At 38.1% G+C, this 23810-nt stretch overlaps 1 protein-coding gene and 2 long non-coding RNA genes across 6 annotated transcripts in view; 1 reads left to right on the top strand and 2 right to left on the bottom strand.

Annotated features, from left to right (window-relative positions):
- Nucleotides 1-3339: 3339 nt before the first annotated feature.
- On the top strand, nucleotides 3340-8219 carry LOC141760841 (uncharacterized). Of its 2 annotated transcripts, XR_012592462.1 has the most exons (5): nucleotides 3340-3461; nucleotides 3630-3696; nucleotides 3783-3870; nucleotides 7307-7420; nucleotides 8096-8219. It is a non-coding gene; the product is annotated as an uncharacterized LOC141760841 (long non-coding RNA). The 2 variants fall into 2 exon arrangements; XR_012592461.1 differs by having other exon boundaries at nucleotides 3412-3696.
- Nucleotides 8220-8873: 654 nt separating this feature from the next.
- LOC141760840 (uncharacterized) lies at nucleotides 8874-14238 on the bottom strand. Its single transcript, XR_012592460.1, has 6 exons — nucleotides 13983-14238; nucleotides 12416-12642; nucleotides 10512-10606; nucleotides 10271-10415; nucleotides 10070-10172; nucleotides 8874-9134 (listed from the first exon to the last, which is right to left on the bottom strand). It is a non-coding gene; the product is annotated as an uncharacterized LOC141760840 (long non-coding RNA).
- Nucleotides 14239-17559: 3321 nt separating this feature from the next.
- The window catches only part of plcb3 (phospholipase C, beta 3 (phosphatidylinositol-specific)), a 110184-nt gene continuing 103933 nt past the window's right edge, over nucleotides 17560-23810 (bottom strand). For all 3 annotated transcript variants that reach the window (XM_074623037.1, XM_074623036.1, XM_074623038.1), the window contains 9 exons: nucleotides 22926-22967; nucleotides 22673-22782; nucleotides 22396-22505; nucleotides 22067-22226; nucleotides 21744-21820; nucleotides 20927-21016; nucleotides 20750-20807; nucleotides 20340-20426; nucleotides 17560-20254 (listed from right to left, as the gene is read on the bottom strand). In XM_074623037.1, coding sequence (XP_074479138.1) covers nucleotides 19943-20254; nucleotides 20340-20426; nucleotides 20750-20807; nucleotides 20927-21016; nucleotides 21744-21820; nucleotides 22067-22226; nucleotides 22396-22505; nucleotides 22673-22782; nucleotides 22926-22967 — 1046 coding nt within the window. In that variant the 3' untranslated portion in view covers nucleotides 17560-19942. The remainder of the gene's footprint in view (nucleotides 20255-20339; nucleotides 20427-20749; nucleotides 20808-20926; nucleotides 21017-21743; nucleotides 21821-22066; nucleotides 22227-22395; nucleotides 22506-22672; nucleotides 22783-22925; nucleotides 22968-23810) is intronic.

The raw sequence follows: 23810 nt of genomic DNA on the forward strand, positions 1-23810 counted from the left end.
GCCAAAACACCTTTATAAGGAGATAATGTGTTTTCAGCGTATTACACTGACCCCAGAGTGACCAGAAAAGAAATAAATTAATGCAGGATTAAAGAAACAAATATCGTCATTAAAGGGTAACTTTGGTATTTTTCAACCTGGACCCTATTTCCTCATGTTTTTTTGTCTAAGTGAAATGGGGACAACTCTTTTTGAAATTGGTCCAGTACTGAGGGAGAACGCTGCAGCCGGCAGCCGCTAAACAGGCTGTAATATAATCATTTGGGGCACCCTGGCACCGTCAGTTTCTGTCCACTAAAAGTGCTTTTTGCTACTTGCAGCGTTAAGAAACATTTTTCTTACATTAAGCTTGATCCGCTCTGTTTGGTATTGTGTGTCTCGCTCAGAGAACTCTTGTTCTGAAATGTTGCGTCGCATCCACGTTGTTGAAATCAGCTAAATATTTAGCCATGACATTAAAAATCTCTTAGATAACACTAAGCTACGCTTTCTGTACTCCAACACAACAAACTCCGACAACACCGGTGCCCCGTGGCGCTCCTCTCTCCAACTCTCGTTTCCACCGTCGTCTCTTCCGGCAACAAGTCGCATGACACAATGACAAACAGAATGCGAAAAGTAAAAAAAAGGTTTTATTTCTCTGTAGGGTCCTTTCTATAATGTTGTCAGACTCTTACAATAACAATCTGAGCCTGTCGGTGGCAAAAACAAGCACTTAAGTGGACGTAAACTGACGGTGCCAGGTTGCCCCAAATTATTACATTACAGCTCATTTAGCGGCTGGCGGCTGCAGCGTTCTCCCTCAATACTGGACCAATTTGAAATTGTTGCCCCTATTAGTCACTTAGACAAAAACATGGGGAAATAGGGGTCCAGGTTGAAAAATACCGAAAAGTCCTAAAACCGCACATCACTCCTCTCTTAAAACGAATATAGGACTTTAAAAGGAGGCCATCTACAGAAGGCTAAAGTCATTTCAACACCTTTGGAAAGGACTGAAATACATAATGTCTACACCTCCTGTATAAAAATAGACATAAAGATGATGGAATCTTGGTTTCACAGCGAAGCCGTCCCCAAAGTGCAAAGACTCTTGTATTAGTTTTGGAAAAGCAAGATGCTTCTTTGGCCATTTAAAGGAACTATGTTGAAATGATAACTGCAATGAGTAGATTTATTATGCTTATACTGTATGTGCCTGTATCTGGTGCTGCTATTTGCAAAGTTCTTTAGGACAAAACTGGTACAACAATACAGTATTATGTTAATTAGGGTTGCGTGTCATGTCGAGGGGTTAGCCTCTATGAAGTGCTGGGTAGGATGAGTTTGTGCATTACTTTCTATATTCATTCCACTAATTACCTCATCAGCATTCACCTCTGTTTTTAGCTGTTATCTAACCGGGCAACATGGAAAAGAACACAATCATATTTTTAGCTCTGGCCAGAGGGGACTGGTTGTTGGAGAGTAAACTCTCACGCATACACACACACACACACACACACACACACACACACACACACACACACACACACACACACACACCTGGGACCTGACCTGCACAACCGCTGTGTTGCCCTCTTGGCCAATAAACAGCTCCACTGTGGTTCCCTCATTTGATCTAAGGCACTTTGGGAATAGCGGACAAGGGAGGGAGGGTGAGAGTGCTTACAGTGTTAAAGTGCAGGTGTGTGTCTGTGCATTGCATTCACTTTCTAAGACTGACCTAATTAAGGAAAAAGAAATCCAAACTTTGACTCCGAGGTTTGAAACAGTTTATGTTTTGCATGTTTTTACTCTGTTGCCTTTTTTTTCTCCCCCCTTTGCTCGTTCTCCTCTGTCAGTTTCCGAACAGCGAAGTGGCAGCTGTTATTCCCAAAGCAACCCTGCGGTAACCACGGTGGCGAGACACGTCTCCGTCCTCCGCTGGAGGAGAACGAGACGGAGAGACAAAGAGTAAACACAACAGTCCTGAGGGAGAGATAGAGAAGAGGAGGAAGGAGGAGATGCAGACAGAGACAGACAGGAAAAAAAGATGGAGAGCTATAAAGTGTGTGAGGAGGAAGAGAGAGAGAAAGGCAGACAGACGGGGAGGAGTGTGAATGTGACCAGAATGTGAGACAAACAGACACAGAGAGGAAGCATTAAGCAAATTGAAGCATGAGAGAGGAGTGACGGAGTTGGTGCTGATCCTGTGGGATGAGGAAGAAGACAGGAAGTGACACGCTACATTGATCGTCTCCTCTCCTGGGTCCAAATGTTTGTCTCCACGCATAAACTGATTTTGACACAGTTGGTTAATTGGCTCTGCAGTTTTTTCTGTTTTTTTTTTACAAACAACTTCATATCAGTATCCACCAAACAAAATGTTGTCTCTAACTGAAAGCGGAAAACATCAAGTTCTGTTTCTGAATTAATAGAAAAGCTACATTAAATGGACAGGCACTTTTGAGGCAGAAACAAAAATATTGCACTAGAAATGTACCGTCTATGTCAGATAGTCACAGAGACTTCATTCAAAAATATCTGCAAATAATTAAAAGAATTCAAAGACAACTTTTGATACGTTGAAAGTCTGAATTAACAGTCCAGTATAATCCAAAGAAATGTCAGTCTTGTTAATGTTCCAAGGCATTTATCTGCCACTATACAGCTGCATACATGCATGCAGCTATTTGACACACATGGATGTGTTTTTTGACACTTAACACTTTTGACACTGATTATTTATTTAACTCTGGTCACTGCTATATGTTGGTAGAAGCACACATAATTTATATTTATTGCCTAATCTTACACATCTTATATATGTATAATGTAGCTCATTTGATACATACAACGTGATGAAAAAAATAAAAAAAAGTATTTATTTTTTCTCAATAAACTTTCATTTAAATTTGTAAACAATACAGAGAATAATCAAATCGAAACATAGGTAAACAATACATATAACGGAAATAAAGGGATATATAAAAACAAACAAACATAAAAAATAAAATGTATTAATTAATTAAAAAAAACTGAAGTAAAAACATTAAAATGGGAGCACAAACTCACCGTTTTTCTAGCCTTTTTGTTTTTGTGCAGAAGATATTGTCTTAATATATAGTTCCATTTCTTTCTTAAAAACATTAAAGTGAGTTTAACTCTTGCATTAATGAATGTTAAACTTTGCGACAACGATAATGAGATTGATTAGAAAATATTCTCTCAGTTATCTTATTGAACCTTTAAAAAAACAAAAAAAATACATTTTCCAGTAGAAGATCAAAGAGACAGATAGTATTTATTGAGATAAGTCTCCAGATATCTGGAGCTGCGGTCCTGCGTTGCTATTGGCTCAATTTCGACGAGTGCAGATCAGATTTACTGCGCATGCGTGGTACCCAAACACATGACGCGTGACATCTCCTCCACTCACCTCCCTGCATGTACCTGCAGGCCACCAGCCAGACAACAAGGTGAGAGATTTACTTTAATCTCGGAGTGATAACATCATACAAATAAAGCCAGAATCACCAGGAGGAAGCGACATGAACTGCAGAACAACTTGAGAACAGTTTAACCCTGAATGATGTGTGTTAGTGGAAACATGAAGGATGTTCAGCTCTGCCTGTTTATCTAATTAGGAAGATGAATGACACCTGTGTGAACACCTGAGGAGACGGAGGAGCGGAGCAGTCCTTCAGCCGCAAAGTAAGAAAATATACCTCTGAAATATGACGGTTTTGTTGACAGCTTTTCTTAATAAAATACTTTTGTTGACTTTAGATGTGCTGAAGCCACTAAAACAAGTCGATAAACTGCAGGACTAAGAAGAGAAAACACACCGTTTGCATCGGAAAAGAGGAGCTGACAGATTGGGCCATGGTGAGTCAATGAATTAATTAATGGAGGGTCTGATGTTTGATGGAAAGAATGTGAAGAATTGTAAATGCAATGTAAAGATCTGGCTATCTGGACTGACTGTGTGAGGAGTGTAAATGAATTAGTTTGTGCTGCAAAGGAAATACTGTGCAGTCCTATTAAAGACATGGGGTAGGAAACATTGGAATGTGGGTAGGAGTAGATTTCATTTCCTGCATTCTGGTGCCTTTAAAAGGTGGTTTGATACTTTTATCTGGCTATACTAACAAAATGATACAACATACATTTTTCATATTTTCATCCAGAGGAAGTGGTTGGCCCCAGAGCACATATTCAGGGTCTGAAATGATTGGTGCCTTCAAATGGGGTCGTGTTTAGAGATGAGTCCATAAGAACGCCCTCCTCATGTCGCAGTCACGACCTCGGAAGTCGAAGGTTTCTGAGAGCTCAGAGTTCACGAGTTGAGACGTTGTCAGGAATGGCGGAGGCCTTGGAAGTTATTTTTTCGGTGCATAATAAGTTTATATGTTGTAACTTTAGTTGTATATTGTTTTTCTTCGTAATTTTATAATATGTCTGAGGAAAATGTTGATATTCCCAACAACTTCATCTTTTCTCCTCTGTCATTATACCTTTGCATTTCCTGCATTATGTTACCAACTTGCTCGCTTGCTGAATTGTTAGCCTCTGTGGCTTCTAGACTCCGATATTAAGTTAATATTGCCGTTGCTTAGCAGCGGTGTTCTTCACGACTTAACCACTTGAACGCCAAAAACGTTGTGTACACGACTTCCCATGTTGTAAACAAGAGCTCCTGAGTTTCATTTGAATGCACCACCAAGCGCTAAATTGTGGGTAGATTTTCCGTTTGGCGAGTAAATCGCGGAAGGCTATCCGCCACACTGGCGGGTAAATAATTGCAGAGAGAGAGAGTATTTGTCGGTGAATAAATGCTAAATATAAATAAATAAATATTAACACACACACATACTGCTGACCTATGACCTCATGACAGATGCAGCAGGGAATTATTGAACTGAAGTCAACGAGGCAACGTTAAGCTTGCTAGTATTAATGTTAACATTAAACTGTTTGATGTTAACGGTAAAGTCACATTTAACGCTCGCTAACCAACCAGCAGCTGATGTTTGCATTCTCAGTGAGTGAGCTGACGAGAGGAGTCAGAACTCTGCAACAGCTCAAATCATGTTACTAATGTTAACCACTTATTTACTTACTTACTCCTCCTCATCCCCCTTAAGGGTAATAAGGCTGTGATGAGATCTCTCCATCTCATTCTGTCCGTGGCAACATGCCGCTCCTCTCCCCATGACAGGAGCATCTTGTCCAGCGGCTCCTCCAACTTTAAGATGCAGCTAGCAGGCCGGTTCTAGCTTTTTGGGTGCCCTATGCAAAATGTTATTTTTTGACCAAATGATACTTTTTACACATTAAAAAAATATTTAGAATTATTATTTAAATTTTCTGCATTATTAACATCAAAATCAAAACAAACTTGCAAATTAATTATTGATTAAGTTCTCAAAGTTTATTCAACATAATACCTTATTAAGTCAATGAAATGTACTGAAACAATGTATGTGTGACACAAAAAGGCAATTTATAAATCTGGCCAGTAAAAAATATGCTTGACACCACACATATTTGAAGACATAAAAAAGCTGAAAGTACAGAAATTGATATGACTAATTCAGAGCCATCTTTAATGATATCCACTCATTGTTTATTTAAACTTGAGGATCTCTTTATGCTCACATGCAGTTGCAAGAGAGCGAGCTAAATTCAATGAGAGGGCTGAAAGAGGATATCCAGCACAGTTCAGAGAATTGTAAAAGGATCAAATGAAACAGCGGTGTCAGCGAGGATAGAGCGAGAGGAAAGAGAGACAGACAGACTGGAGTGTGAGGATGAGGGGGATAAAACGACAGAGAGAGAGAGGGATAAAAAGAAACAGTACTTTGCAATCAAAGAGAGCAGAGAGTAGCGGCTGCACGGGAGATAGGATAGACCAGAGTTTTTGCAAACAGAAGGGATAAAGGAGCTCGGGAGAATGAGATTGACAGGGAGGAGGAGAGGAAAAAGGAGGGACTGCTGAATGAGTGGGAGAAGGATGAGAGTGAAATGATGTTTTTCTTGTGTGATTAAAGTCTTTTTTTGACCAAGAGGAGGAAGAGTGTTTGGATAAGGGGTTAAAGAATAGAATAGTTTTGTTATATGAAAAAGTAGACGCAGGAAAAGGATGGAGAGAATAAATGAAATAGAATAAGTAGTTACATTTGAGGATAATTAAAGACAGAACAATGATTTTGTGAAATAAAAAGGAGATTTAGTTGGAGCAGATTTCGTAGGTGACGTGACCATTTGTTTGAGATTATTGACATGTTGAAATAACGCAGGTGATAATCTGAACGCATTACTGTAGCCTGAATAAAATGTAATCTCCCAAACCAATTGCCTCCTGTGAGGTTCCATTGTGTTGCTGATTTGCTGAGGATTTGCAGCAGGTAATCAGCGATCTGTGATGGATTATATTCTCAAACTAACCTTTACGACCCCGCCGAGCAGCAGCAAGGGATGAGAGAGTGATGAGAGGAAGCGAGGGAGAGAAAAAGAGAAGAGGAAGAGGGGAGAGTGTGAGGATAAAGCTGTCATCTGGTCTATAAGATACCAGTTGGATACTAGGCAGCTACTTGTGTCAAGTTGTTATAGAGGACACAAAGCTATCCAGAGGCCTGTACTACGAAGCGAGTTCAACATACCGAGGGTATCTTCTAGTTATCTGGTTTAAATAACCCTAACAAACGAGATCCCTCTAAGCGGTCCTACGAAGGTGGTTATCAACTCGGTAAATCAACCAGTATGTCGAGAAAAAAAAGCTATAGTATAGTATAGTATGTTGAAAAAATAAATAAGTCATAGTATAATATGTCGAAAAAAAACGTATAGTATGTCGAAATTAAAAAAAAAAAAAAATCATACTATAGTTTGTCGAAAAAAATAAATAATTCACATTATAGTATGTCAAATTATTTTTTAGAAAGTCATAGTATAGTATGTCGAAAAAAAAACAGTATGTCGGAGAAAAAAGCCATAGTATAGTATTTAGGAAAAAAAGTCAGAGTATGTCGAAAAAAATAAAAAAAGTCATAGTATGTCGAAAAAATAAAGGTGTATAGTATGCCATAAAAAGTGTCATACAAACGCATAGTATGTCATGAAAAATGTAATTAGATTAAATTGTTATATTAAAATTTATTGTCATTTTACAAAGTACAGGTACTGAGACAAAGAAATGCATGTATGTACAGCGTAAAAAAATATTAAAATATTATTATTATATATAAGTGCTATGAATATAGTAGATATAGAGTATGAGCAGTATGAACAGTATTAACAGTGTGTATGTTTGCTGTCACAGAGGTGCAGACTTCAGCAAGGTGTCAGCTGAGGAGAGAAAGCTGTTCTTGAGCCTGCTGGTCCTGGAATGGAGATCCTGTGGCAGAGAGCAGGAGGGCAGGCAGTCTGTAACAGGGTGAGTTTTACTTTTACTGTCATAGTATATATGTAGAAAAAAGTCATAGTATAGTATGTCAAAAATGAATAGTCATAGTATAGTATGTCGAAAAAAGAAGTCATAGTATAGTTTGTTAAAAAAATAAAAAAAGGTCATATTATAATATGTAGAAAAAATAAGTCGTAGTATAGTTTGTTAAAAAAAATAAGTCATATTAAAGTATAGCATGTCAAAAAAAAAAGAATAGTATAGTATGTTGAAATAAAAACAAGTCATTGTATAGTATGTCGGAAAAAAGTCAAAGTAAAGTATCTCAAAAAAAAAAGGATAGTATGTCGAATCTTTTTTTAAAAGTCAGTATAGTATGTCGAAAAAAATTTAAGAAAAAAATTAATATAGTACGTTAAAAAAATAAAATTTAGAGAATAGTATGTCGAAAAAATGTCAGAGTATAGTATGCCATAAAAAAGTGTCATACAAACTCATAGTATTTCATGAAAAACGTAATTACATTAAATTGTTGTACTTTACTTTATTGTCATTGTACATATAAAAGTACAGGCACCGAGACAAAGAAATGCATGTATGTACAGCTTAAAAAGTGATTAAAATATTGTATGTAGAATAAACAGTAAGTGTTATGAATACACTAGATATATAGAGTATGAGCAGTATGAATGTTAGCTGTCACAGAGGTGCAGACTTCATCAAGGTGTCAGCTGAGGAGAGAAAGCTGTTCTTGAGCCTGCTGGTCCTGGAATGGAGATCCTGTGGCAGAGAGCAGGAGGGCAGGAGGACATCAGTCTGTAACGGGGTGAGTTTTACTTTTACTTTCATAGTATATTATGTAGAAAAAAGTCATAGTATAGTATGTCGAATAAAATAAATAATTCACAGTATAGTATGTCAAAAAATGTTTTAAAAAGTCATAGTATAGTTTGTTAAAAAAAATCATAGTATGTCGAAAAAGTCAGTGTGTTGAAGAAAAGTCATAGTAAAGTATGTCGAAAGAATAACAAAGTATAGTATATTGAAAAATTAAAAAATGTCATAGTACAGTATGTAGAAAAAATGTAATGTTCTTAGTATAGTATGTCAAACATTTTTTATAAAGTCATAGTATAGTTTGTTAAAAAAAATAAGTCTTAGTGAAGTATGTTGAAAAAATAACATAGTAGTATGCCAAAATGTTTTTTAAAAAGTCATAGTATGTCGAAAAAATATAACAAGTCATAGTAAAGTATGTCTAGAAAAATGTATAACGTCGAAAAAAAAAAAAGTCATAGTATAGTTTGTTAAAAAAAATAAAAAGTCATAGTATGTCAAAATAAATAAAAAAAAGGCATGTCGGGGAAAAAAAAAACATAGTATATCGAAATTGTTTTTAAAAGTCTAGTATGGTATGTAGAAAAAATATGTCCGTATAGTAAGTCATACAAAGTCATAGTATGCCATGAAAAACATAATTAGATTAAATTGTTATATTAAACTTTATTGCCATTGTACAAAGTACAGGTACTGAGACAAAGAAATGCATGTATGTACAGCTTTAAAAAGTGAATAAAATATTGTATGTAGAATAAACAGTAAGTGCTATGAATACATTAGATATATAGAGCATGAGCAGTATTAACAGTGTGTATGTTTGCTGTCACAGAGGTGCAGACTTCAGCAAGGTGTCAGCTGAGGAGAGAAAGCTGTTCTTGAGCCGGCTGGTCCTGGAATGGAGATCCTGTGGCGGAGAGCAGGAGGGGAAGCAGTCTGTAACGGGGTGAGTTTTACTTTTACTGTCATAGCATACTATGACAGTAAAAGTAAAACTCACCCCGTTTTTATGTAGAAAAAAGTTATTGTATAGTATGTCAAAAAAATAGAGAAAAAGTCATAGTAAAGTTTTTTGAAATTAAGCAAAAAAGTCATAGTACAGTTTGTCGAAAAAATAAAAAAATATCATAGTATATTATGTCAAAAAAGTTTTTAGAGTATGTCGACTATAGTATGACTTCTTTCTTTACTATACTAAAACCTTTTATGACAAACTACATTATGAATGAACATGGACTCAAGAATACTCTTCAACTTCTACAGGTGCATCATTAGTAACCAGTATCCTGACTGTAAGGTTCTACAGAGGCTAGTGAAGACTACTCAGCACATCATCAGGACGGAGCTGCCCTCCATAGAAGACCTCTACACTCAGCGGTGGATGAACAAGGCCAACCGCAATATCAGGGACCCCAACCGCAGACGGTCCCGCAGCACTATGAGCATTTTTCAGTTTATTCATTTTATAATTACTGGCTACCACAAATACATATAATTTCACTTCATATAGGTTGTATTTAATCCATATGTTTAAATTGTATGTGTTAGTCTTGCATTGTTGAAGGGAGCCTGAGAGCTAAAATTCCCATTGCCATTGACTGCTACTGTGTAATTGTTGTATATATGACAATAAAGCACTTGAGGTTTTTATGGCATACTATTGTGACATTTTTAAAAATGTATAGAAAGGGTCTTAAAAAGTTATTAAATTAAACTTAAGGATTCCTGCATATAACCTGGTACTGGTGTTTCAGCTCTAGTTTGGTCCTATTTTACATGTAAGTAGATGATCATGGTTTCAGAAAAAACTAGGGAGGCAAGGTCTTGTGTGGGGGAGTGTACCTCAGTTTGGACCATGTGTTGGCGGTGCAGGCCCAACACACAGCCGTACAGGTCGATGTTTCCTTCAGAGTCCAACTGCTGCAGAACCCTATCCAAAGCGTCCCTGCACAGCACGCACACAGTCAATTGTAAAGACTGTAAACAAATACTCACATTAAAGAGGTCATGGTGAGCTCAACAGCACAGAGGTCACACACTCACCACGGTGACTCCGGTGCTGGGTGATTGGTCCACGTAGTCCAGGCCCGTCCAAACAAACTGGATCAGTGCTCTCTAGGACTCCGTGATCGGGCCACACAGTGTAGTGGAAATGACGCAGCATTCGAGGGTAACTGCAGCCGCTCTCCTGTCAGCATTTATTGATCACATATTAATAAACACTATAGATTAATTATCAGGAGACCGTGTCAGTGAAGTACAGTTATAGATAAAGAGGCCGTACCGAGGTGATCTTGAACTATCTGATGGTCCACTCTGGCAGGACAGACTCAAACAGCATCTGAATTACCAGCTCACCATAGTACAGAGGCTCTCTGTCTGCAGGCCAGTATTGAACACACAAACACAACACACATTTTAATTAGGGCTGTCAAAGTTAACGCGATAACACGTTAACGCAAATTTGTTTTGATGCCACTAATTTCTTTAATGCATTAACACAGCTTGTTTTTAGATTGTATTTGGTTTTAAAGCTAGAGTGAGGATACTAGTATCATATGAAACTAGAAAACCTAAGGAATCCATTGGTACCAACCATGTCATACTAGCTTGTCATGAAGGCGGCTAAATAACGCTCCAAACTTGCGCTTAACTTTGGCGAGGAAAAACTGGCATGGCCATTTTCAAAGGGGTCCCTTGACCTCTGACCTCCAGATATGTGAATGTAAATGGGTTCTATGGGTACCCACGAGTCTCCCCTTTACAGACATGCCCACTTTATGATAATCACATGCAGTTTGGGGCAAGTCATAGTCAAGTCAGCACACTGACACACTGACAGCTGTTGTTGCCTGTTGGGCTGCAGTGTGCCATGTTGTGATTTGAGCATATGTTTTATGCTAAATGCAGTACCTGTGAGGGTTTCTGGACAATATTTGTCATTGTATTGTGTTGTTAATTGATTTCCAATAATAAATATAAACATACATTTGCATAAAGCAGCTTATTTGCCCACTCCCATGTTGATAAGAGTATTAAATACTTGACATATCTCCCTTTAAGGTACATTTTGAACAGAAAATAAATGTGTGATTAATCGCGCGTAAATATTTTATATATTTATTTACAGCCCTAATTTGAATACGTTTTTTTTTTTAAATATATATTTTCATTCTGCTCAATATTTTCTCAACTTGTTAGAATCTGATAATGTAACATACATTGAAATATCTTACAATTTCTTCAGGTTGTACGTCTTGTTCATGAAGAAAAAAATGCAGATTTTCTCTGAATCGTATCTTTGTAAACTGAATATTTTTCAGGTTTAGACAGAACAAGACATTTGAAGATGTCAAATTGGGCTCTGGGAACTTTGGATTTTCCACTATTTTCTTAAAATTTCAGACAGTAATTAATAAATATAGAAAAAATAATCAACAGATTAATCGATAATAAAAAAAACAGAAGCAGCCCTCGTTAATTTTTATAATAGTATTATTATAATTTCCATGAATATATTTTCTAGAGCTGCAACGATTAGTAGATTAGTTGATGGCAAGAAAAATAATCGGCAACTATTCTGATAGTTGATTAATGGTTGAGGCTACTTTTCAAGTAACATTAACAAATATTCTCTAGTTTTAGCTTCTAAATTGTGAGAAATTCCTTTGCATTATTTGGGTTACAGGTTTTCGACTTTTTGTTGAGGAAAATAAGAAAATGTATATAGGTTAAACCTATAATTAAGGAAATAACTGTAATTAACCAATAATACAAATAATTGTTAGTAGCAGCACTAGCAATTTATAGGTTTTGTTGATATTCAATCTCTTTTCAGTTTAGTCTATCCGTAACCTGTGAGATGTAACATCAAAGTTTAACATCAAAAGTTTGATGAAAAAATCAAACTTAGAAAATATTTAACTATTTATTCAGGATGCAAAATGAGCAGCAGCTACAGGTGATTGCAGATATTATCTAATGTTTTTTATTACTTGGTTATCTTGTCGTTTTTTTGTCCTTTTGTCCAGGGATTAAACTAATTTAATGTCAATCTATCAGATTTTGATATAAAGGATTCATCCTCAGGGCGCCATGAATATCTCCCGTAGATGTTAAGATATAAAGTGTTGGCTGGAGCAGGACGATAAAACAAAAAGACCCTAAATTAAACTGTCAATGACTCACCCATCCCTTCTCCACACATTGCGTCACCATGACGACATTGTAGACGCCGTGCTCCCATGCCATTTGCCAGATATGGCAGCAGGCCCTGGGTGGTGATGTACCGTTATTACCTTGCACGCACAAGACTTCAGCGAGGTGTCAGCTGAGGAGAGAAAGCTGTTCTTGAGCCTGCTGGTCCTGGAATGGAGATCCTGTGGCACCGAGCAGAGGACAGGAGGGCAAACAGTCTGTAATGGGGTGAGTTTTACTTTTACTGTTATAGTATAGTATGTGGAAAAAAAAAAAAAGTCATAGTATAGTATGTGGAAAAAATATAAATGTCATAATATAGTATGTGGAATTTTTTTATTTATTTTTTTAAAGTCAGTATAGTATGTGGAAAAAATAAAAAAAGTTATAGTATGTGGAAAAATAAAAAAAGTCATAGTATAGTAGATCGAAAAAAAATCATAGTATAGTATGTCAAACAAAAGTCATAAAAGTCATATCATGTTGACAAAAGTTATAGTACACATTATAGTATGCCATAAAACTCACAGAATAGTAGGTCATGAAAAGTCATAGTATAGTACGTCAAAACAAGTAAAAAAGTCACAGAGAAGTGTGTTGAAAAAAGTCACAGTATAGTATGTTGACAAGGTTATATTATATTTGCCTATGCAATAAAAAAGTCATAGTATATATGTTGAAAAAGAGTCATAAAATACATAGTATAGTATATTGAAAAAGTCATGGTATAGTATGCCATAAAGAAAATCATAGTATAATAGTATAACATGTCATAATAAAGTCAAAGTACTATAGTATGCCATAAATATATATCCCAGTATAGTAGGTCATAAAAAAGTCATAGTATAAGATGTCGAATAAAGACATAGTAGGCTATAGCATAGTGAAAATATAATTGTATAGTGTGCCATAAAATGTAACACAATATACACAATAGTATAAAAGTATAACATGTCGGAAAAAAGTCATAATAAAGTCAAAGTACTATAGTATGCCATAAAAATATCCCAGTATAGTAGGTCATTAAAAGTCATAGTATAGTATGTCACAAAACAAGTACAAAAGTCATACTAGTGGGCCATAAAAATGTCATTAAAAAAGTAACAGAAAAAAGTCACAGTATAGTATGTTGATAAAGTGATGTAATAGTAGCCCATGCAATAAAAAAATTATAGTATAATATGTTGAAAAAGAGTCATAGTATAGGATGTCAAAACAATACATAGTACAGCATATTGAAAAAGTCAAAGTATAGTATGCCATACAAAATTCATAGTATAATAATAATGTCAAAAAAGTCATAATAAAGCAAAGTACTATAATGTCACAGTATAGTAGGTCATTATAGCACGAAAGTCATTAAAAAGGTAACAGAATAGTATGTGTTGAAAGAAGTCACAGTATAGTATGTTGACAAAGTGATGTTATAGTAGCCTATGGAATAAAAAGTAAATAGTAAAAAGTTGAAAAACGAGTCATAAAACTGTTATGGCTTTCAGACATATAAATAAGCTCAATGCGCTTCAATATCCAGAGTAGGTTATTAAATATCACTTACTGTCTGAGTTGGGTTGATTGAAGGTCTCTGGTTGGTTTGGGTCCCAGCAGGAGAATGAATGACTGAATGAAAGTTAACGCTAGTAACAAAAATAATCTCCATTTGGATGCAGGCATTAAAGTTTTAGTTAAATATCAAATACTAAAGAGAAAACGAGCTTAATCTCAGTTGTATATACAAACAATTTAATCTCGTCATGCTCATCACACTCACCCGCACCACATCCATGACCCGCACACACCTGAGTCCGTTTAGAAATGATTACAGACGCGCGGTGCCGTGGTACAATAAAGCTAACCATAACCATAACAACGTGCATTATTTTGTACTGTTCACCAACTGTTGGCCCTGCTGTTAAACTGTGTTCACCTGCAGTTTTCATCAACAGCTGTCAAATGAGTTCATCAGGATTCACCAGGATCCATCCAGATCTTCACTCTTTTGAGACTAGGACTTCCTCTCATGACCTCAGTAACTGTAAAACAGCTGTTCTCAAAGATTTCAATTGATGTACATTTGTGTTCCTTCTCACACTTTTCACAAAATAAATTTGCATATTACAGTGTTGATGCATATTAGTGTAGTTTGAACAACGCAGACAGATAGTTTCTTACTTAATGGTGCTTGAGCACGCAGGATGCTTTGCAGTTAATTAGTTTCTCTGACAGTTTGGTCTCTCTATACTTTCTGCAGAAACTGCCTCTGAATGAGTGTGAAGGCAAAACTGTGCCTCAAAACTGAGCCTGTCATATTAAATAAACTCAAAGCACATTACATAGCAAAAAAAACCCATTAAATAATAGACACTTTTCATTACAAATGGATAAGAGATAAGTGCCCAGAAAGCCTGAAATTCTGGAAACAACCACATCCACGACAAGATGAAAATGTTGTACCGACCTTAAATCCTGACTATGATGGTGCACAAACACTGTCTCCATCCCGCATCACACACACACAAAAAAAAACAGCCACGGTTCATCTCAACAGGAAGTTTTAAGTTTATTACTGAATGTTCAGTCATATACTTTATATTAATTATGAATAAAATATTACATCTGGATCATTGTATAGTATTCCCTTATATCCGACAAACATGTACACATATACAGTGTCAACAGAACTCACTACTTGTCTTATGTAAATCGCATGCTCCGAAGTGTTCAAACATGGCTGCTTTTAGTTAATTTAACTAATCCAAAAGTAAAAGATGGTCTAATTAGTGAGGGGAAACTGGAGAGGAGGAAATGGGACAGAGGGATAAAGAGAGGAAGAGAAAGAGAGGGAGAGAAGACATGACAGCCAAGAGGCCTCAGGGCGGGCCGGAGGGAGACTCGTCACACCAAATGTCTAATAAGAGTAAAGTCAAGGAGTGCTTGTGTGTGTAATACTGAAGCGAGCATAGTGTCTAATGGTACGCTGCTGTGTTTGTGTCAGAGGATGATATTGAGCGTGTGTGTTTAAATGAGTGTTTTCAACATAAACAGGACAGAAATGAGAGAGAGGTTAAAGCTACCGGCTGACAAGAAACAACCCCAAGGCTCCATTCTGGTGGGAAGGAAACTAGCTAACGGCACCATAACATACTGACTTCTCTCTCCTCTCTATGTGTGTGCCAAAGCAGCACAAAACAAATCTCAGCATGTACTGAAGAAACGAGAACTGATGTCTGCCTTTTTAGTGTTGTGGTTTACACAGAAAGTCAATAAAGGTCCTGATTTAAAAGCTGATATCCAAATATCTTGCCTCATGATTATGTTTTAAGGGACTTCTTGGGAGTTTTAACCATTTTGTACAAAGTCTGACAAGAGTACTGACCCCAGGATTAACTCTGCGACTGGTAGATAAGTAAATCATTAGCATGTAGTATGTTAAGTAATGCTAGGTAACCGCAGATAAATAGTAACAGTAACAAAAAGGTAAAAGTGAGCATGGCTCACATACCCCCGCTCACTGCTTTTGGTCGAGCGAGCTACAGTATAGAGTGAATGAAGAGAGGGGGTGGCGTTAGTGAGAACAAAGCAGTGAATCAGAGAAATAACACGTTATTTTCTAATTGTTTGACGTCGGTGACGTTCTAAAGCACAAACAAACACACTCACAATTATGCACAACCCTGCGCGCTGTTATTGACTGGAGGTTACACCCCCACGTGGGGCCCAAAGGCTGTTCGCTGACGCCCAGAAGCGTCCCGAACACAGCAAAATAATAAGAAAAGACAAAATTCAGGACTAAGTCTAGACATTGTTTTTTTAGGAAATTCCTGCTTATTATACCTTTAAAATAAAAATATGAAATAGTGCAGCTTTAAATCTGATACCTGTCAAATAAAATGTGGCATTTAAAGTAATTTCAAATTATATTTTGCTTATTTTACTTCTTCAATCAAGTCATTACTGTATGTCTACCTATCGATCAAGCTTATTACATTTTATCACTAGTTTCCAGTCTCAGCGCAAACAGGTACCTGATTAATCTGGTGTCAGTTCTTGTCAAACTCCCAAAATGCCAAGCAATCCGTGAACCAATATTGGACGGATTAAAATTTGAAATACTTCATCTTTATCTCCCAGTACAAAGTACCTATTGTCCATACAGTACATGTAAATTAATCCAGCAGTTTCACATGTAAACTGTATTACGGTACATCTAAATTTAAAGCCACCGGCTGCTACAGTATCTAACATGTATTGCTACAGTAGAGTAAGAGTCTACAGGATATCTGAAGTACTTCTGGCTTATGGTATTTTTCTTGTGTTTCCTTTTAGAATATTACATAATAGATGTATTTTTCTCATATTTTTGTCTTCTCTCACTCTTTTCGTCACACATCTGTGGGAATAGTACCATGAAAAAACACTTTCTTGTGTAACTGTCAAAATGTGCTCGACGACTCTTTTGCCAACGGCCACTAAACCTCGTAAAAACAAACAGCTGCTGGAATTTACACAAAAAGTCAAAATCCCTGGAAACTGGTTGTGTTGATGTCACAGAAACCAAAGATTTTTTTTTTTACAAGCAACAAAAACGGAAAATGTTAAAAGTGCATTTAAACATGTAAAGAGTCTAAGTTTAAGGGGGTTGTAGTAAAATGGGATCAAATATCAGAAAAGTCGAAGTACCTGGTAATGTACAGATCTCATACGATACTTTGAATACTTGCCACTGGACTTGGAATAGCTCGGACCACCTCGACCCTAAAAGCAGACAGCCAGCGAGGAATGTATCGACCTTTCGATTTGAGAAGACCGGTGGCTGTATCCCCTCCGTCTCCACTGTACAAAGCAAATACTCACACTGTATACATTAGGGTCCAAAATGAGGAAACATTTACATACTGTATGCAGTGTGGCACAAATTATCAGAGATCTAAAGGTCAGCGTACTCATTTAAAGAAAGTGCTGACCCCAGCAGCAGTATGTTGTTGTTGCTGTCCTACTAATGACCTATAAGATAAACCAACAATTTCAGAACAGTTATTGGCTTCAAGTTGCTTTCTTTATGGTGTCCAAGCTGATAAAGCAGATGATTTCAGGCATGATAAAATAAAGCAATAGGGGCTTGATATATGAAAACCTTTTACACTCTGCAAATTGTTAATCGAATGAATGGATCCTACAATAAAAACTTAAATAACCACAAAAGAAAAAGTTGTTAAAATTCCATTTAAATAGATGATAGTTTACAAAGACGTTTGTTTGAGGGGGAATAATCAGACAGACAGGCAGCCAGTGCTCATTGAAGGAGGGAGGTGGAAGAGGACAAGACATCTAAAAACAATCTTTTCTTTGAGGGGAGAAAAGTAGGAATTATATCAACTCGTTGCTTCCCTCGACCTTCCTTGACCTCTCCTGACCTCTATCCCTCTACAGCACTTGTGGTCAGTAGTAAAATTCACATAAAACTAAACATATACACAGAATACATATACACAGAGTGCCATCATTTTACCCCTCGAAGCAGAAAAGACGAGAAAGAAAAAAACATTGTGCTGTAAAAAAAAAAAAAAAGTCTCCAGTAATGGATGAAAATAAAAAGCGGGGAAGCTTCGATGGGGACAAAAACACAGAGACTTAAAGTACCGTTTGTGCACTACAATCCCACATTCGATATTTGGCTTAAATGGACAAACTGAGGGAACTGAGTGGGATGTTTTAAGGGTATATTCACCCTAAAATAAAGCTCTTTCTAAATCCACTGACAACTGTGGAAACAAGAGAACTGAACTACTGTTTTTCATAGCGACACATGCTAATGGCAATAAGAGGTAACTCTGAATTTTGAGGCTTCAGTGTAATTAAACTGTTAAGCTGTCACCTGAGCTGTGACGGGACTTCTTACCACATTATCTAAACACTAAAACATTAATTTGTTAAATTGAGCAAATACCCTTGTGCTTTTAGTGATTCGGACCACAAATACGAGTGCATTTTTACATTAAAATGTCATAGTGCAGCTTTAAGTCGTCATCTGAAGACTGTCTCCTACTGTACAGTGGCGTTGCAATATGAGCGTACTCTATGGTGTCCTAATCTAGGCTGCAAAAGTGCCAAACTAACTGTACCAACAAACAGACACACACACACTGAGCAGACTCTTTCCTTTTAGCAGGAGAGAGCAGACGTCTCATCAACAGATTAAATTCGGGCCACACACAAATACCCATGAAGAGTTTAGTAATCTGCGATATTTGCAAAACGATATGTGATATGTGTTCTTTCCTAAAGTGTGTGTGTCGGGGTAGATTGGATGGGATGAGGATTTTAAAGGCTTTTGGCCACTGAACCAATAAGCTGAGCGCATGAGTGTGTGTGTGTGTGTGTACACATAATGTGTGGATAGAACTTTCATAGACGCCTCACTAGTAAATAGTGTCAGCGTGTGTGTGTGTGTATGTGCGAAAGTGAGCGTTACATCACTAAAACCCTCCCTTCTTTACCCCTCAAACACACACACACTTGTTTCTAGCCAGATGGATGTCTGCCCCCCCCCGACCTTGGCTGGACTTTGATTGGAGGTTAAAGGCCAGAGACTTTATCCCGACCAAATGCCGAGACAGGTGTGTGTGTGCGTGTGTGTCGGGGGGTACAGTTAATAGGATAATCAAGCTCGATGAACGGAGGGCTCAAACCACCGGTTCAAAATAAACAGCTAAAAGGCTGCAGCACCGCTTGCTGGTCACCTCCTGCCATTACAGTTAAAACTTAAGCTTTCAAATCTCTTTTTTAAAAGTCATATTCCGTCTTGATACTCAACTCTGGATAATACTTCTCTAACCATGAACATATTTACTTGCAAAAATGGAAAGAAATGTATTTGTAGCTCTCAGACATCTCCATAGGCTGCGTTTTAAATAGTTCCTCATCTTATTTGTGGGTCATGAAGCCATTACGAGGCAATCGCGTTGTTGCTACAAACAAAATATAAAAAATTTGTAATGAGAATTACTTTTCCTTACTATTATGGTAATCGTTATGTATGTTACAAAGATTTCCTGAACAAAAGGCAGACGTTTTCTAACCCTGCTCCTCTCTCGACACGGTTTCAAAAAAGTGTCAATAAAGCTGTTACAAACAGAAAGCTTTAGCAAAAAACAGCGTGAGCGTAAAGCTCGTCATGTGGCGAAACCGTACCAAAGCTTACTGACCGGACAAAAATGGGAATGCTGCTAAGAAAAAGGTATCAAATGATATGAAATTAAAAACAAAGAGACAAGAAAATGTAAAAAATAAAAAAAGTTTGGTTATGATTCTTATGAAATCTTCCAACAAAAAGACATGATGTGCATCTGACAAAAACAGCAAAATAAAGAATAATATAGCTCTGTAGACAAGAAAAAAACAGTCTGTAATAAAAAAAAGGAATAAAATTTGTAAATAATTAATATCATTACTATCCCACATTATAATCATTATAGACCCCAGTTGAATGTATGGATTTCCTTTTTACAAGTAATAATTTTAACTGAACGACATCTCCGCCTCCGACAGGACGGGAGTGATGGACGAGGAAGTGGAATCGGCCAGTGACGCAGTGCTATTGTCCATGCTCCTGTTCAAGGCGCTCCTGTTGGGCGTCGACGGGTAAGAGGGCGTGGAGCAGTTGGAGGGCGGGCCCGAGCCGGAGCTGGGGCTGCTGTGGTTGGACAGCGGCGAGAACAGGGCGTCTTTTCGGAGACCTTTGTTCTGGAGCTCCAAGTGAAGGTGCTGGCAGATTTCCTCTGGTAGTTGCTGATACTCCTGCTCTAGTTCCCTCTCCAACTGAGACTGGAGCTGCAGAAAGAAAATATTTAGGAAAACATTTTTTAAATATTCAAGCACTTCGGTGATATGTGTGAGTCGATGTGGTTTTGCTCACCAGGGGGAGTTCATCTTCTATGTGTTGCAGCACCTCCCGCTGCCTCAGCATCAGCTTGTCCTGTCTCTTGGTCTGAGCCTCCTCCAGCTGGGGTGTGAGGAGGGAAGAGCAGGAAGGGAAGGAAGGAAGGAAGGAAGGAAGGAAAGGGAAAATGTGAGGAAGATTTGAGGGGAAGATGAATGTAGGGGAAGTAGGAATACATATAGAAGGGAAATATGGGATTATGTAAGAGGGGATTTGAGGAGAAACCAGTAAAAAAAGAAAATTAAGATGAGGGATGGGAGGATAAAAGATAGGCACAGTGGAGTAAAGTTGATGACAATGCACTATAAAGTAGCCTAGATAAATGGGCGTCCTCAAGGACTGCTGGTGATAAGAGTGTGTGTGTGCGTGTCAGCGTGGGTACTTACCCCGCGGATTAAGGAGACAGAATCTTGAATATGTTTCCTGTTGATCTCATTCAGTTCCCTGCAGAGAGAGAGAGGAAGATGAAGAGAAAAAGAAAGGATGAAAGACGTGTGAATCAAAATAGGGTCAGACAGCCCGAACATCCAATAAACGTCTCTAATTTCAGACAAGCTCATTACGTCTCAGCCTTGTCTTTGTCGCGGGTCTTGGCATCGCTGATACTGTTTTGCCGCTTCCTGTCCAGGATCCTCTGGAGATCTTTCTTCTCCCTGCAAACATAATTACAGCAGAAAGTTACGGACAAAGACAAATTGCAAATTTTGTAGGGAGCTTTTAAATTTTTTGTGAATGTTATTAAAACACCTAGACGCTTGTGGAAAGTCCAACATCCGGGAATCAATGTCACATGGTGCAAAAAGGGAAGAAAGACACTGTGTCTCAATCCGGATACTTCCGTTGGTACATTGTGCCAGTGTGAACGCATTTATGCACTCAAAATAGCAAGTGTAAGAACAGAAGTGAGACACAGCATAAGGCATTATGGCAAAAACTAAGACTTAAAGGTGCAGTGATCTGGCAGCATCTAGCAGTGAAGTTGCAGATTGCAACCAGGTGAAACATCTCCCGTGTGCCTGAGGCCATCGCAAAAAGGTGAAAATGCAAATGGCCCTATCTAGATCCTGTGTTTGGTTTGTCCGTTCCGGGCTACTGTAGAAACATGGCCGCCGGCTCCGTGAAGAGGACCCGCTCCCTATGTAGATATAAACGGCTCATTCCAAGGTAGCAAAAAACACAACGATTCTTATTTTCAGGTGATTATACACTAAAGAAAACATACTTCTGCTAATAGAGCCCACTAAATGCTACACACTGTTCCTTTAATTTAACCATAATAATAACTAAGAAGCAGAAAGTCACTCTGGCAGTGACTTCTGGGTCCTTTCCCAACTTTACCTATTTGTCCGTACAAGGTGAAACAGCTACATGTACACTTACTTCTCGCACGTCTCCTTGAGCTTCTTCAGCTGAGCTGCTTGGCATTCAAGGGCCGTCTCCTTTAGCTTCTGGAAGGCCTAAAAAACACACCGCAGCAGACGACGACCTGTCAGCGGATCACTGTGCAGATGTACCGAAGTGCCACAAAGTTCCTTAGAGGTCGGCTAATGATGAACTCTGTGTCTGTGTGTGTGTGAGTATATTTAAGAATTCATAGGAGGGATGCAGTGTTATTCCAAATGTGTCACCTTGAGTATGCATAAGTGTGCAAAGAGCAGGGGAGTGCATTGTCTCTTTTCATACATAGGTGTGTGTGTTGTTACCTCCTGCAGGTGTATTTGTTGCTTCTCTCTCTCCGGGGAGTGAAGCTGCTGTCGGAGCTTCAGCAGTTCTTGCAGCTGCCACTCCCTCAGCTGGACCGTCTGCTTCTCGACCTCCTGATCCAACGCCGTCAGCTCGCGCTGCACCGGCTCATGGGGCTCGCTGAACACACACAATGAGGTCAGGTTAAGTCAGCCAGTTTAGCTCCATCTATCTATCCAGATATTTCACCATATCCTTTCCTCCTTCCCTCCCCTCATTTACTGGTACTTGTTGAGATTTTCTCCACTGTTCTCCCTTTATACACCCCATAAATCCATCCATCCCTTACTTTCTCTTGATGCTGCGTTTGAGGTGCTTCTCCATCTGACTGCGTCTCCTCTGGGTGTCAGATTCAAGCTGGCTGCTCCGACTCTTCTGCTCCTTACTCAGATTCCACACCTACAAACACGCACAAACATTTTAACTAATATTTTTTTGCAGTGCACAAGAAAAAATAAGTGATTTTTTTTCTGTATCTAGTGCCGACTTTTCACATCCAGCTTCTATGCAGAGCTGAAAACTTCCAGAGTGTTTCCATTCTGTTAGGCATCCGTCTGTGAGCGTACCTTCTTGAGGTGTTTCTTGCGCATCTCTTTCAGTTCTTTGCTCTGTTTCTTTATCAGCTTCTGGTAGTTCTTCTGCTGCTTCAACTCCTCTATAGACTGGGACTGGATGTCTGAGAGACATAAAAATATCATCAGTGTAAATCTTGCTGACAACTAGCCGTCCTTAGCTTGTCCAACTTAAGCTCTATGTGACACACAAATGATTTCACTAGTTTCTGTGTGGGAATGAATGAATGTGCTGGAATAACCTTACCTCCCAGAACAGAGGCTATGAGGTCTTCCTTCGGACTTTGTACTACACACACAAACACGAACAGACACACAAAGAAGTACAGGAGGAGAAGCACACAGACAGTATGTGTGAAATGGATGATGAGGAACCAAGCGTGCATGGCTTTAGTTTATCATATAAATTAAGTTACATTTTCAAAAAGACTTTAAAAGGCCAGTGTGTAGGGTTTAGGGCAAGGGTCAGCAACCTGCGGCTCCGGAGCCAAATGCGTCTCTTTATTTTTATTTTTTTTATTATTATTTATTTATTTGCCTAAAATGGCTCTTTTGATAGTAAAGGTTGCTGACCCCTGGTTTAGTGGGATCTATTAGCAGAAATGGAATATTAGTACTGTAAGTATGTTTTCTTTAGTGTATAATCACCTGAAAATACAAATCGCTGCATTTTTGTTGCCTTAATATGAGCCGTTTATATCTACACACGGAGGGGGTTCTCTTCACGGAGCCGGCCACCATGTTTCTACAGTAGCCCAGAATGGACAAACCAAACACTGGCTCTAGAGAGAGCCATTCGCATTTTCACATCGGCCATCTTAGAAGTTTTTCTTGGTTGCAATCTGCAACCTCACCGCTACATATTGCCAGATCCCCACACACTGCACCTTTAAATTTTAATTAATGTAAAGTTGACTTTTTGGGAGATGCATGATTTTCACAACAGAGTGAAAAAAATATAATTTCACTTGTTGAAGTGAAAAGATCTTATAAAAAAAGATTACGATGAATATTTGTGCAGTGAAGACACACACGGACATGTTACGTTAGCTAACGTTTGCATATAGTACACCTCCTTGCAGCAGGCTGATGCAAATACACATGGGAGGTAGGCAGACTGAGCAACTTCTTT

This window comes from Sebastes fasciatus, chromosome 22 (genome assembly GCF_043250625.1).
Source record: "Sebastes fasciatus isolate fSebFas1 chromosome 22, fSebFas1.pri, whole genome shotgun sequence".
Lineage (NCBI taxonomy): Eukaryota > Metazoa > Chordata > Actinopteri > Perciformes > Sebastidae > Sebastes > Sebastes fasciatus.